The following is a 14,976-nucleotide window of genomic DNA, read 5'->3' as shown; positions in this document are numbered from 1 at the left end:
AGCTTGTACTGTCGGCCGCAAAAGTTTGCGGGATGTGCAGCGCGTGGCCGAGCGACGGAAAACTGCATTGCTGCGTCACCTACCGTGATGCGGCGGGTGTTGAGGCTATCGGCCGCGGCCTCCGCGATTAGATTCGGCAACTGCACGTTGTCTAAACGCGCCGTCGCTAATCGCCGAGGCCGATAGCCTCAACACCCGCCGCATCACGGTAGGTGACGCAGCAATGCAGTTTTCTGTCGCTCGGCCACGCGCTGCACATCCCGCAAACTTTTGCGACCGACAGTACATGTCCGTGATGTTCCATTTAAATCACCCCTCCCATGTTTTATGTGCCAGAGAGTCTGCAAGGGCTGCTGATCAAGGGGAAGCGCCATCCCATACTTGGTCCTGTCGGGTGCGGTCGTTCAAGCTATCTTTACAGGGATCAGCAGAGGGCTTACACCTTTTTGCATGCTGATCTCACCACTTGGTTTGCACCCAAAGGTCTCTTCGCTCACTCAGGCTGTCTACCAAGTTGACATTTCTAAATTCCCTATGTTTTCCAGGTTTTCCCCGAATGCTTCTGCTAAATTCCCTGAATGAAACAGAACTTTGTTCTATGTCAAGACTGGCTGACATGTCACCCTCTAGTATGCACGTCAAAAAATAAAAATTGACTCAATACCCCTACTTGAATAGTAAAGTTAATGTAAAGGCACATGTAGCAAGCGGAGAGACCACCAGTGCCATTGGAAGGGCACGGGGGCACTATGGGCTCGCCAATCATTGCTGTCTGGTCCTTGACAAGGGACTCGCCCCACAGGCCAACACAGGGCTTGAGGGGCTCCACAGACCATTGCCACAGGAAAACACTCATCTGTCGCGACTGGAATGAGTCTTTACTTGCAAAAAGCCTCACAATGAGCGAAAACTACAGGGGTGCAAATATTCAAACTTTCAAATGTTTTTCTAATAGTATTCGCTTAGGTTCGCACAAGAATTTGACTACACTCAAATCTCGTTATAACGAACACGGATATAACGAATTATCGGTTATAACGAAGTAAATGAAGAATTAGTCTTGTAATAGCTACAGTGTTACAAATAAACGTTTATAACGAATTTTCGGATATAACGAAGTTATTTTCGTGGCAGATGCGACTTTGTTATAATGAGGTTTGAGTGTATTCGAAAGTAACTTCTAGAAAATAAAAAATAATTTCATTCGCTAAAAGAGCACAGCGCTTCTAAACTATGTGTGTAAACCCAATTCTCCTCGCGAACTTCAACATATCAGAGTGGTTAACGGTCGTCACTGCACCCCAATGCTATTTCAGACGAGGTAGCTTGATCAGTGCACGCAAACTAGAAAGAGCGCAGCTTAAAAGTGCGATGTGCAGCATATGCTTATACCCTACTTCACACCCAATTTTCGAGAGTTCTACACAAAAAAAAACGCCAGGCCTGCGCTGAAACCGCAGCACAGTCACAGCGAAAGCTGGGAGAGCGGCGTTTCTAGATCCCGTTGTAAGCTATCTTGTGAGCTCTCTTGGGGCTACAATACAAGTACACTAGAAAGGTACCCACTACGCCATAAATCACAATTTTTGTGAAGTTGGGAAGCACCATTATTCGTCATTCTGCGGAGAAGCGAGGCACCAGCTACACGTCTGTAAGGCATTATGTGCACTTTGTTGACGCGACGACTGATGACAATGAAGAATTATGGCTCAGCCCTTTGTAATGGGTTGGAAGCTTTAAACAGCCCACCAGTTATGTAATTTGCATTGGGGGACGCCCGGTCGCTATTTCCATCTCCCGTCATGCTGTATAGCATACGTTGACGTGGAAGATAGACGGGGGAGAGGCGAAGAACTTTACTGAGACCCCAAGGAAATAGATCATGCGCTTATGGGCTTCCTTGGCAACCAATACAAGTGCACTTGCGAGGAACCCACTACGCTCTAAATCGTAATTTTACTGAGACCCCGAGGAAATGGATCATGCGCTTATGGGCTTCCTTGGCAACCAATACAAGTGCACTTGCGAGGAACCCACTACGCTATAAATCATTGTAATTTTTTAGAAGTAGGGCAGCAGGCACTGTACCATTTTTCGTCATTCTACGGAGAGCCATGGTACCTGCTAAACGCATGTAAGGCATTATGGGCACTTTGTTGATGCTGTGCCTGATGGCGATGAAGAATTATGGCAGAGCCCTTTGTAATGGGTTGGAAGCATTCAACAACCTACTCGTCGCGCAATTCGCATTGTTTGACGCCTGGATACAGAATTCGCGTTGTGCGACGCTTGGTGCTTATTTTACTCTTCTACCACGCTATATTGCATATGCTAATGTGGTTCCTTCCCGACATGAAGCCTGTATAGGACCTTTTTGCAAAACAGTTTCAAGCACCGGCATGGCTCAGAGGTTGAATACTGGGCTCCCACGCAGAGGGCCCAGGTTCGAACCTCGTTCCATCCTGGAATTTTTTTCTTTCGTTTTTTTTCTTATTTCGAGCGATACTGGTTACGGACACCGGCGGCGGCGGACAACTACGGCGCCAAAAACGGCCGGTGAAATGATCTCATAACAGCTTTCGCTGTAAAATGCATGTGAGCGTAATGTTACAACATCTTTTTAAAACTAGGACACGCCCCTATGTCAAACAGCCATTTCATCTTTCAGTGCAGCCGACCGATTCCCATTGCACGGAGGGCGCATGCAATAACATCGCATGCCAGACCTGCCGCTGATTGCTACTTACTCAGAAAGGAACACTCCGCCCGTCTTGAAGGAGCACGAAGGAATGCGATGGGGGGGGGGGGTCACTCGAGGAGCAACTGTGGACTGACTAACAGCGCAGTAGTCATTGCTGATGGCTCGTATAGACTGCTCATATACCCTTTCTAAGTGCTGTGATCTCAACGCTTCTCTCCTTTGAGCAGCTGTATTCCCTTACACCAGCGTTTCGTAGTTACACATGTAGCTGCCAGCCTTACTTCGTATAATGTTACAATTTGATGCTATCGCATTCATTGCTTCACTTGCAGTGAAACTGATTTTCTTTTGTAGATCTGCTTATTTAGCTTTTCAAGCTTCTCCAGAGCTTCCTGTAGGTCAGTGTTTGTAAGGAGGACATCACAATAAGCGCCTTCAGCTCAGCCGCGCGATTGGCGTAGCGTCAAACCTACTGCACGCTTTGAACAGGCGAGAACAAAGGCACTGGCGCTACCGCCATTCACTGCCCCGTCGTGCGGGACTGCCTTCGAGAGTGTGGGGTGGGCGCCAAGATACCTTGCCGCATTGACTATCTCATAAAGCTATCTCACACTGACTATCGCGTACGGTACTGCGAGCATAGCGCCGTTGTAAGCATACTGCATGCTTTTATTGTGGAACGACACAAACGTGCTTCGCATAAAGGCCCGAACACACGTACGCGTTGCCGCGCGTCAACGCGTGACTTTTTGACGTGGCGCCGCGCCCTCTCCTTATGGAGAGGAAGGGCGCGCAGCTTCGCGTAGCCGCGAGCCCTCTCTCGTCATAGGGTGAGGGCGCGGCGCCGCGTCAAAAAGTCACGCGTTGACGAGCTGCAACGCGTACGTGTGTTCGGGCCTTAAGTCCGCTGCCCAGCTTTGGCGTGAAAAACCGCCAGAGCATCGCGGAGATGCACCGCATGCAGGAAGCTAGTTGTCGCCGTGTTGATGCAACAAGGGTGATGCCTCTCACGTGCACGGTATGGGTTGTAATGGTACAAACACTCCCACAGCAAACGTGCGTGTAGGTGACCACACGCAGCAACGTCTACGCGAAAACCATTGCGACCAGAGGAACACAGCTACGTACAACGAAGAACCTTAGAGCCATTCCCGCTACGCATGCCACTTGATAGTGCCAGAAGACACAACCTAGCGAGAAGCAGCAGCACGCTCGGGGCATGGCAGAACATTTTTGAGGCGCCACGCATATTTACAACAACACAGAGGAGGTTATGGCGGCATCATGGGAGCCCTCATTAGAAAGGTGCATACAAACACGGTTGGGCGTGTCTGCGCGTTTTGCTAACGTCTCATTTTCTTGGTATCCCAGGCGCTGCGATAGGCGCAACTTAGAAAATCATGTTGTCAACTCAGCATTTTTCCTAACGAAGCTGACGTGGGCATCGAAATTCTGGCTTTCGAGGCTGTTTTGGAGCAGTTCAGTGCAATTTTTGCGATTTTCACACTTTTGGAGCAGCTTGGCGCAGGAAAACGGAATTGTATCAAAAATGCACAACATGTGCAGCTGTCTCACCCCTGCGGTATAGCACCCTTCCACTGCAGTGAAACCACCTTTACAGGGAAGTTACAAGTGGACTAATATACACCTATTCGTTCATTTCAAATACTTCTTAATTTCCAATCTTTTCAATTCGAATCGAAGCGCATTCGAATGCTGTATTATTCGTGCGAATATTCAAAGTACTAGAATATTTGCACAAGCCTAGTCCCAACACATCCGGTTCATTGATTACACACACGCCGTATATTTATGAGCGAGTGTGCTCAATGTATAAAAACTTCACTGGCAATAATTTCAGAGCGGTTCGTGAAACAATAAATGAAAACGTACACCAGCTTTCTTTTGCGAGACACTGATTTTCTGCTGATAGAAATTTCGGATGATACGAATATTTTGGGTGACCCCGCGAGATTCAACCCTTGGCGGTTTGCTCTACTTTGAGCTCTCGTAATATTGTGGGTGCCAAGGTTGAACCTCATCACAGCCTCTCCAACTGCTGCCTCGACTGCAAATAGTGAGGCATTTTTGTCTTTGGGCGCAAGGCTCCAAATGACTGAATGCAGTGCCTCATTAGCATTCTGAGTTTGTCCTCTCAGGCACCGCTGCAGTAACTACTCGTCAGCCAGAAGCTCAAAAATGGGAAGCAGTGCACTGCTGACCACTTCTGGCAAGTTGTACCTGCTTTTTGGTGGTGGTTCGTTTTTTGCCATGGCCGAGTTATATTTACACCAAGAGTCAGGACCACCCGGACAGAAGTCATGATTGGGCTTCTCATCTGTCGACGTAATGTGATGGAATGTGGCCCATACTGCGTTGTGCATTTTATCCAAGTCTCCAGCAAAAAACTTGATAGCCCATCCATAATAGCTGGAGATCTTGGTGATCAGGTCTGCGGTCAGCCGTCCTTTACCACTAATGCGCTGCCCATCACCTGACTTGTGCTTTTGCACAAGGGTGCAAAGCGCTGTGCCCATTCGCTTCTGAATGTGATTGGTGCACTCTTCTTTTACCAGCCATAAACTTTGGCTTCACCAATGGCATTGAATGAGCGGCTGTCACCATCACAGAGCATGGTTGTATACCTGAGGCCATGCAAAGAGAGTAAACGTTGAAACAGAATCTTTGCTGCCTCAACTTCCATTTGGGCTGCCTTGCAGCTTGTATTTTTTTCGCATAAGTGTTCTGCCTTCCATGCAGCATAATCTGGGCTATCTGGCTGCGGCCCACACTCACAGCCGAGGCAGAAATTGGAGAGGACCACATAATCTAGCACATATCCTGTAAATAGCTCAATCACTGTGGCCACACCAATGTGAGAAGAGTGTCCACGTGTGTGCCATGTGCCATCAAAACAAACGGCAATGTTACCCGGATTTCCAAAATTCAGGTCACTGTACAGAGTGAAACTGCTGTACAGTGACCTCAGAGCATGCTTTTGCCGTAGCTGGGTTCAGCTTGGTCTTCAAATAATGCTGGTAGATCTTATTGTGAAGACCTCTGTGGGAAACTCCAATTGCAGAAAAAATGTCATTTAGGGCAGTCTGCCCATTCCCCGTGCTTTGCACCGCCCGTGCAGCGAGAATACTTATTTCAAAGGGATTACACGTCGCTGAGCCAGCAACTCGCCGCGAGCTCCACTGCGATCGCAGTTCAACGCAATTGCTGCACGACACTCAGTTTCATGGCGATGCCGTACACACGCGTGTCCCTCTCGACAGTAAGATCACCACGGCACACACGGCAACTACCAACCTCGAACAGGTGATTCACAACGTCCAGGTCAACAACCGTATACGCCGTGGTTGAACTCGGGGCACTGTCACTCGCGACACACTTCATTTTCCTTTCCGTTGCTGATACTGACGATAGCTGGGAAAGTCTCTGCTGCGTTTGTTGCTCCCACAAAGAACAATCTGCAGTTGTTAAAAAAGTTGAGTCCAATCTTGTGCGCTCAGGCCGCGCAGCTCCGGTGTCTTGCACAGTCGCTGCTGCAACCGTCGGGGTGAAGTCCAGGGCATGAGCATCAGTCGCCGGCTCATGTTCCGTCGTTATCGAGTTATCTGATGCCAGTCCAAGGTGCACAGCGGGCTCGGTTGAAGGCAGCGATGCATTTCTTCGCTTCGCAACACTTCGCAACACACTTCCGTCGCAATTTGCCGAACTTGTGCACGGTGCGAAATTTCCGATAACCGTTAGGCATGGCGCACGACAATAGACGACAATGGTCTCTTTCAAAATGGCAGCAGTTCGTTTTCGCCGGAAGCAGCCGGAAACTACCACGGACCAATGAGGAGGCGCACTTTTGTCACGTGGGGGCAGTGGGCCAATGAGATAGCTAGGTTCAATTTTCTTTTTTGTTTGTTCAGTTGCAGCGTATCACTGAAAACTCTCGTTTGGCGGGGAAAAAAGAGCGAAGGATGCAGTTTCAAATGAGGCCAAGATGACTGTGCTCCGTGGCACGGTTGCAAATTGGCAGCGGCGCGAAACTGGAAAGTTCGCGTAGTAAATATTATCTTCAGGGAAAACTATACAGTTTACAGGCCTAGAATTTTGCGAGAACGTGCAGGAAGATGTCCTGAATGCAACAACAACAAAATTGAAAAATCGGTTTTTAGCTATTTTTTCGCTCTTAAGACCCGTGTCCCCCCTTAAACGCAAACCAAGACATTGTATTGCTTCAGAGGAGGGGGAAAAAAGGAGTGTACAAACCTCGTGTCCGCAGTATTCTCGCCAGCTGCCGTCTCGTCGCCACTTTTCTCTGCCGCCTCAGTCGTGTTCTCGTCGCCAAAGGGACTCAGCTGGACTCTGCACCAAGAGCATGTTTGCACTTATACAGATGTCCAATCAACAGAAACGCTTACAGGACTTGCTAGTACAGTGTAGACCACTTATAACTTAAGTCGCCAGAGTCGCAAATATCTGCGTTAGAAGCAAAACAAGCTTATTCAAAGGCTACACAAATGCAAAACATGTTGAGCAAAACAGCTACACGTGCCTGAGAACTGATGCAAGTGATGAGGGTATTTGCCTCCCTTTCAGTTTCCAAATATTGAACACCGATCAAGTCAAAAAACCTGCGTTGGCGACTAACTTTCCGGACCTCCTGGATGATGCATACATCTCTGCATGGAACAGCACTACACAGAAACAATGTCGAGCGGCGACCAAAATTACGCAAAGGGTAATACGTTCAAGTTCCCGGGCGCGCGCACGCGTGATGTCCCAAACTAAACAGTGAAGCATCCTTCGAGTGTTGCAGCTACCACAGGGTTCAGCTGACTCGGTAACGAACTGCAACATTAACAGTCGTACCGACCAGGCGACTGGCACTCAAAGCAGAGACTGCATGGTGGCGTGCCTTGCAAAAACAGAGATCGGGCAACAAAGAGATCGCGCTCACGCAACGAAGCAAGGGCAGTGCACACAAAGCTGTTGTCTTTTATGCTGTCTTTGACAAATCGCACTGGTGCACTACGATTATTGGACAAAAGAGCAAACCAGGGCATCGCCGTGCGATGTGAAGATGGTAACACTCAGATGAAGCAGACACTGATGTGCATTTCGTGCGTAGCGCGTGCAGCCGACAAGCGGTTAGAGCCAAGCCGCCACGCCGGCGCAAAGGCTTCTCCATTGCCTAGGTAAGCACACCCTTTCCTAAATCCTCACGCCCGCGACGTGCTGCTGCAACAGACTATTTTTTGTCCCTCGGCTCCTCATTTCTTCATGCCTTTTTCCTCCATCAGTTCCCCCTCGTCGCACTCTCCCCGGCTGGTGACCTTTGCTGTGAAGGACGCCTGCCACCCTGCTTGACGGTGGGATTTTCCCAACGGGGGAGGGGAGGGCGGCTGTGCAACAAGCAGTGTGCTTGCTTATACATGGAGTTCTATGGGAGGTTCAATGGGAGTCAGAAAAAAATCGCATTGCAGTCAGTCCTGGACTATAAGCAGTCGCACTACAAGTGGTCTGTACTGTAGTTAGCACTAGGCTTGACCCAATGCATTAACAATGAGGCCGTTTTTAGCCCAAACTGGACAAAATTCTTCACCAACACTACACAGTACGCATGTTTTGATAATCTTTGTACACGGCAACCAACAACGTGCCAAGCTCAAAACAACTGGAGTGTCTCTTCTCCGCGTCACTTTGAACTGGCCTCGTACAAGCACTACGCAACAGTGCTAAATGTTTGCAGTCTTGCTGCCCTATGTAACATGCAGTGTGCCTGATTAACCCTTGGGAGGCAGCCAAAGCGTGAAGCTAACCTCCCTACACACACAGGCCTGTTAATGTGCTCCCACAAGGCACCGGCAAGGAGGCCAGAGCAGGCCACCAAACCTTGCAGTGTGCTTTGGGAGGGATGTGGCTGTACACAGGAAAAAAAGAACTAGTGTAGCAATTGGTTTAGTCCTCAATCCTGTGCTAAATGCAGCTCGTGAAACGCGATGAAGTGCACAGCACGAGCACCCACCGATTCCCATTCATAGAGTTGCCACCGCTCCGCTTACCAAACCGCTGAAGACTTTAATGTTTGAGGTAAGCGTGTACAGTTTCCCCGGCACAAGTAGAATCTTATTAGGAAAATTCGCAAACTCTGCGTGCGACATGTGCACTACTTTTTGCTGCACTTTATCGACTTCCTGTTTGTTACAGCAGTTGAGATACCTGTCATCAGTAGCAAGTTCAATGTTTGAGATCATTATTAATGCTTCATGTCAGCTAAAACTGCCACTTTTGCTGCTGACCTCGGACCATGTGTTTTCCTGGTTAGCGTTTTCTTTTTTCCGAAAAGCTTTTGCCACCGCAACTCGTAATGATATGTGCAACAACCTAATGCCTATTGACAACACCATACTGCCCAACTGCAGCGATCAAAATAAGCAGAACTGCACACTCACTCCAAGTCGTCGTTGACCGTTCCCCAGTTGTAGGACCCTTCGCCACCCTTCTTGTCGACAGGCTTCACTCCACTGGAACAAACACGCACACAAGTCGCGATAAGCCAAGAGCTTGGCACACAACCCAGGTGCTCATCTTGGCAAACTGTGCTCAAAATGCTCCCTCCTCACCTGCGGTCACTGCCACTCTGGCGCTCGAATTCCCGCTTGCCGCGTCCGTCATAGCCTCCTCCCCGACCACCAAAGCCACCGCCCCGGCCTCCCTCGGGTGCAAAGCCTCCACGGCCACGGCGAGGATACCCGCCACGACCGCCAAGGCCACCTCCACGACCGCCTCTCCTGACTTCCCCATCTCCACGGTCCCTGCTGTTGTCATTAGAGAGCAGCGATTACACCACTACACTGCTTTGGCAGTAATCAATTAGGCATCGCCACTGTGAACACTTTTCTCTAGCATCGAGCATTCTTTAGCACCAACTACACGGAGCAGGGTTCATACACGTTACAGCTCAGACTTACTCTTAATTGCTAAGGGTGAGCGAAAATCTGAATACGAATTGAACATTTTCCCAATTCAAAGCACATGTGAACTTTCCCGATTATTTGGCCACGGCCAAATATGTGGTTAAAGAGGCGAATATTTGGACAATTCGAAGATTCGAACCAGAAAATTCAAGCGCTCCAAATATTTAAACGAATATTACAGTATCTAAGTTCGTTTTGACGTGGACTTACATCAGCCTCTTTTATAAAGGAGGTTGAAGTGGCAAGGGGGTAGGAAAGGGAAGTGATGGTGAGGAGGGGAGAGAGTAAAACAGCATAGAAAGAATGAGAAAGAGAGAAATAGAATAAAAGGCAGAAAGAGAAAAAGAAATGGGAATCAATGAAAGAGAGAAAGAAATGGAGAAATACATGAAAGAGGAAGCAAGCAAGAATTACAAGGAGAGAGAAATAGAAATAAACACGAAAAAAAAGGCATAAACTGAGAGGAAAGAAAAAGAAAGAAAGAGCGAGATAAAGAGAAACAAAGAAGGCCACCCAGCTCTGCACTTCTTTCACACTTGGCACCACTAGTGTGAAGCTGGTGTAACTTTTTTCTTGTTAACGTCATCGACATTCTGTTTTACCCGCTGTTCAAAGTTCCCGTCTCACCGATATATACATATTCACTGTCTTTACGTGGGATCCGGCAAACGACGCCAGGAAACTTTTCTTGGCCCTTTTCTTGACCGTTGATCCATCAACTTACTGATACGTTAACACGATCAAAACTATGGACATCCTCCCTACAAAGAGTAAAGGGCAGTTCTTTGGCTTTTTACTCCACCACTCGGAGAGATTCTCGACATTGCCCAACACCTGTAAACGAACCGCTTGCTCGTGGCTACTTCGACATCATACAGAGCTGTGCGTATGCGCAAGCACCCGCACGGCCTTTTGTCATTGTTCCAAGATTGTGTGTAAGGTACTCCTGGGCATCTCGTATGCTTTGGCAAAGTCATCACAATATTTGACTGGATTTTACAGTGTCACAGCGAGCAGAAAGTCTGCCATTTCACGCAGTGGGATATCATAAGCGCAAAGGTTCACCGCGGAGAAGTGGGTGGTGAACTGCATGAAACAAGTTCTGTAGACAAGCCAGCATCAATTCTTGCAGCGGAAAACTTTACGCTATTGCCCTGTTAGCATGTAATGCTCATGCAACATTGCAGCAATGTTCATGCTACATTGTAACAGTCAAACCTCGTTAATATGTAACCGCTTTAAACGTAGTTGCAACGAATCCCCAACAGTCTCTCACAGAGCCTAATGCATTTTCTGACCACTAAAGCCGTAGGGGTTCGTCCTATGCCTACCGGTTAGTGCGTATCCTGCGTACCGTAATAACTTTTTGTGCCATAAAAGTTTACTGTGCTGCTGAACTTGCAGATGCCACAATGTGCCGCAAAAGGTCTTACATCTTTTCTAGAATTTTAGAGATCGGTTGATCGATGATTCCGACTTCCGTGCAATTGCAGCAACGCCTTTGCGGATAAGCATCGGAAAAGAACGAAGGCGAGATGGTGGTCGCCGGCAAACACACCAGTATTAGTTATCGCTGACAACTAAATCATCTTCAGCTATCTGCTCGGGCACGCGTGTGGCTTAGTGCTACATTAAGACTTCTGCACGCTTTTGACAGGCGATAACCTGAGCGCACTGGGCCACCGATCGTTGTCGCCTTGTTATGCGGGACTGCGTTCAAATGCGCGCTGCTTTGTAGAAATGAAAGCAGCTTGCTGTTGCCGAGTTGAGCATCATGAGTCGCGCGCCTACCAGGAAACCTTGCAGCATTGACACTGTCACGCCAGGCACGCGCGTAGTGCAGCAAACAGCGCTGCTGTAACTATGCTGCACGCACGCTTTTATTAGGCGGCCACCCAAACACGCCCCCGTCCGCTGCCAGGACTGCTAAAGCATCACGGAGTCACGGAATGCACATCGCTTGCAGGAAGCTCGTCGCCGCTGTGATAAACCAACTTAGATAATCGCCACATCTGTACACGGTCTGGAGCAGAGTGGGTACGCAGAACACAATACTCACACAGCAAATACCCGCGTACGGTACTGCAAGCAGTCCGGCAGTGACAGCGTGAGCTGAGTAGGTGACACACTGCACACAACTAGCCAGGGACAATCGGCTCCATGCAGCCGTACCATGTTTCAATGAAACTCAGTTTTCGCTTAGTGGCAGATCGCGGTAGAGACGCGTACACATGTAATGCAGAAAGCCGATACTGTCTGTTCCGTCGTGTCAGTCGCTGCGTTTCCCGCAATAGTTTTGAAATGCTCCTTGGTGTCGCCACTGCGCGCTATCGGGCGGTCGTGCAAAAAAAGAGCCAGAATTTTTTCTGCAATTTGTCAAAAAGAAAGAAAAGGCATTGCGGGTACTTCTGGCAATATTTCCTTACTTTGTTGGTGGCGACGGCGCTTGTGAGAAGATGCAAATTTGTACTTGCTGGTTAATGCGTACTACCGTTTAGTACGTAGCTATGCCACATTCTCGACAGATATGTATTAGCGAGGTTGCACAGTAGTAAGCAATGTCACTAATCACCGCAGCATTATCCAATCAATGCTACTGCAACAATCACTGGCAATGCAGCAAAATATTTGTGCCGAACAACGCTCTGCTACCAGCAACTTCAATGCAATGTGCCTGATTTACCCTTAGGAGGCAGCCAAAGCGTGAAGCTAACCTCCCTACACACACAGGCTTGTCAATGTGCTCCCACAAAGCATCGGCAAGGAGGCCACTGAGCAGGCCACCAAGCCTTGCAGCGTGCTTTGGGAGGGATGCGGCTGTATACAGGAAAAATAAGCTGCTGCATTATACAATCCAGATCACGAAAATGCAAATACCAGGAATTCACAAATATTGCCACGCGCACTTATTCCTTTATTTTAGACGTGATCGGGTTTCACCCACAAAATCTTACCACCGCTCATCGCAGGCTGCGCCACAATGTTTAGAAACTTTGCAATTGTTTCAAAGTGTTCTGAAGATTATGTGCAGGACACGAGTAACCTAGCTTAGTGCTAATGTGAGCACCAGTGATAATGCCGGAAGGTTCAATAAAGCATGTATAAAACCTACACATTTCACAGACGAGCAGGTTACTAACGTCCGTGCTTGCCGTGATCGTAGTACAGTGCATGCTGCTTGTACTTTGAATCTTTCTCTTACTGGGCGCAAGTTCGCCCAATAAAGTGTTTGATCTTTACCAACATCGTTCTGCCTTCTTCGCCGTCACAAACACGTGACAATATTGAAATTTTCAGTTTTCAGATATGAATCAAATACAGTAATACAGTGAAAGCTCGTTAATACGTACCTGCCGGGAACGCGGCAAAACTACGCACTAAACAGTAGTACGCATTAACCACCAAGTACAAATTTGCCTCTCCTGGCGTACGCCATCGCTGCCAGCAAAGAAAAAAAGAGTGCCGCAGCAAATATTGCCTAAACTACCCACTGCAAAGCCTTTTCTTTCTTTTTGCCAAAGTGGAGAAAAGATCCCGGCACACTCGCACGACTGCCCGATAGCACGCGGTGGCGCCACGCCAAAGAGCATTTCGAAACTATTACAGGGTCCGGGATACTCAGTGCCCGACATAGCGACAGAACAGACAGTGTCTGCATTCCGCGATGTGTGTATGCGTCTGTGCCGCGATCTACTACTAAACGAAAACGGACACGCGGAACGGCTGCGTGGAGCCGATCGTCTCCTGGGTAGTTGCGTGCAGCGCGTTGCCTACTTGGCTCACGCCGTCACTGTCGGGCCGCTTGCCGTATCGCACGCGCGCATTTGTCGTGGGAGTGTTCTTCGTGCCCGCTTCGCTCCATACCTTGCACAGATGCGGTGAGTAGCTTGTTCAGATAACGCGGCGATGTCGTGCTTCCTCCGCGTCACTGTAGCAGTCCTGTCAGCGAACAGGGGCGCGTTAGGTGGTCGCCTAATAAAAGCGTGCAGTATGGTTACAACAGCGCTATGCTTGCTATACCGTACGCGTGCATTTAGCGTGATAGCGTCAATGCAGCGAGGTTTCACGGCGTCCGCGACCCGCAACGCTCAACTCCGCAACAGCGATCTGCTTTCGTTTCTACAAAGCGGTGCGTGCTTGAACACGGCCCCGCACGAGGTGGCAGCGATTGGCGGCCCAGCACGTTCAGGTTGTCGCCAAATAAATGCGTGCAGTATGCTTAAAGTAGCGCTGCGCTGCACGCGTGCCCGAGCAGATAGCTGAAGATACTTATTGTGATAAGGTTGTCGGCACTAAGTCACGCTGGCTGCCGCTTCGCCTTCGTTCTTTCCCGATGCTTGCCTGTAGAGGCGTCGCCGCAATCGCGCGGAAGTCGGAATCTGTGATCGACCGATCTCCGCACTTCTCGAAAAGACTGGAAACCTTTGGCGGTACACTGTGGCGTCGAGAATTTCACTCGTGCAGTAAAATTTTATGGCAGAAAAAGTTATCGCAGTACGCGCAGGTACGCACTAACCGGTAGGCATAGGGCGAACCACTATGGCTTAAGGGGGGACATGGGACCCGATAGTGAAATATATTAGTATTAGGCCTAGAGACATGATTTTTTCAGGGAATATTCAGCTTTGTACACTGATTAAAAATATGTAATTACATTTTCTTTACATCAATCCAAAACAAAGTTACAACTATTCTTATTTTATGAATTTGGGATGTGACTTGCATAAAAAGTAATGCATCAAAAGAGCTAAAATTGAACCTGTATGTTGCTGAATATTCAAATAGTGCAAATATGCAATTTAATGCTAGTATCTAAATTTTACCCAAAGTTATGAAGTTTTTATGTCGCAGTCTCTTAGCTCTGAATTTTCACTGGTGATTTCTGGAAAATTTCAAAATTTTACAATGTCCTTAAACATTTTATCAAGGTTTTCTTGCACACTCCAATTCCCTAGCATTCAAACAAAAAAAAATCAAGAAAATCGAATCAGTATTAGCGACACAGTGCTCATCCCAAAATTCAAAACATGCAAAAATCTGTATTTGAGAAAAACGCAAAAAACTGAAAAAGTTGTGAAAATGAAAATTTCATGCATGAAAGCCACAGGACTTGTGTTCACAATCACTCAGAAAGCCCCTGCGGAGTAGTCTGAAGCAGGCTTTTGCTTGTGCTTCTTCTTTGCGGCTGCCTGGAACGCCGCTGAAGATGCACGTTTCCTCTCTGAGCCGACGGCACGGCGATAGTCTTTCTCAACCGCCCGCTGGTTACCGTGCATGTTTGATCTAGCTGCA

General features: G+C 48.3%; 1 protein-coding gene across 2 annotated transcripts in view; it reads right to left on the bottom strand.

Annotated features, from left to right (window-relative positions):
* Positions 1 to 14,976, bottom strand: part of LOC119404024 (plasminogen activator inhibitor 1 RNA-binding protein) — a 48,899-nt gene that overhangs the window by 10,178 nt on the left and 23,745 nt on the right. For both annotated transcript variants that reach the window (XM_049419327.1, XM_037670650.2), the window contains exons 3-5: positions 9,331 to 9,525; positions 9,160 to 9,231; positions 6,974 to 7,069 (exon numbers count right to left, since the gene is read on the bottom strand). In XM_049419327.1, coding sequence (XP_049275284.1) covers positions 6,974 to 7,069; positions 9,160 to 9,231; positions 9,331 to 9,525 — 363 coding nt within the window. The remainder of the gene's footprint in view (positions 1 to 6,973; positions 7,070 to 9,159; positions 9,232 to 9,330; positions 9,526 to 14,976) is intronic.

Source organism: Rhipicephalus sanguineus, chromosome 9 (genome assembly GCF_013339695.2).
Source record: "Rhipicephalus sanguineus isolate Rsan-2018 chromosome 9, BIME_Rsan_1.4, whole genome shotgun sequence".
Classification (NCBI taxonomy): domain Eukaryota; kingdom Metazoa; phylum Arthropoda; class Arachnida; order Ixodida; family Ixodidae; genus Rhipicephalus; species Rhipicephalus sanguineus.
Note: the sequence above shows the minus strand (reverse complement) of the source record. Positions and strands in the feature narration are given on the sequence as shown.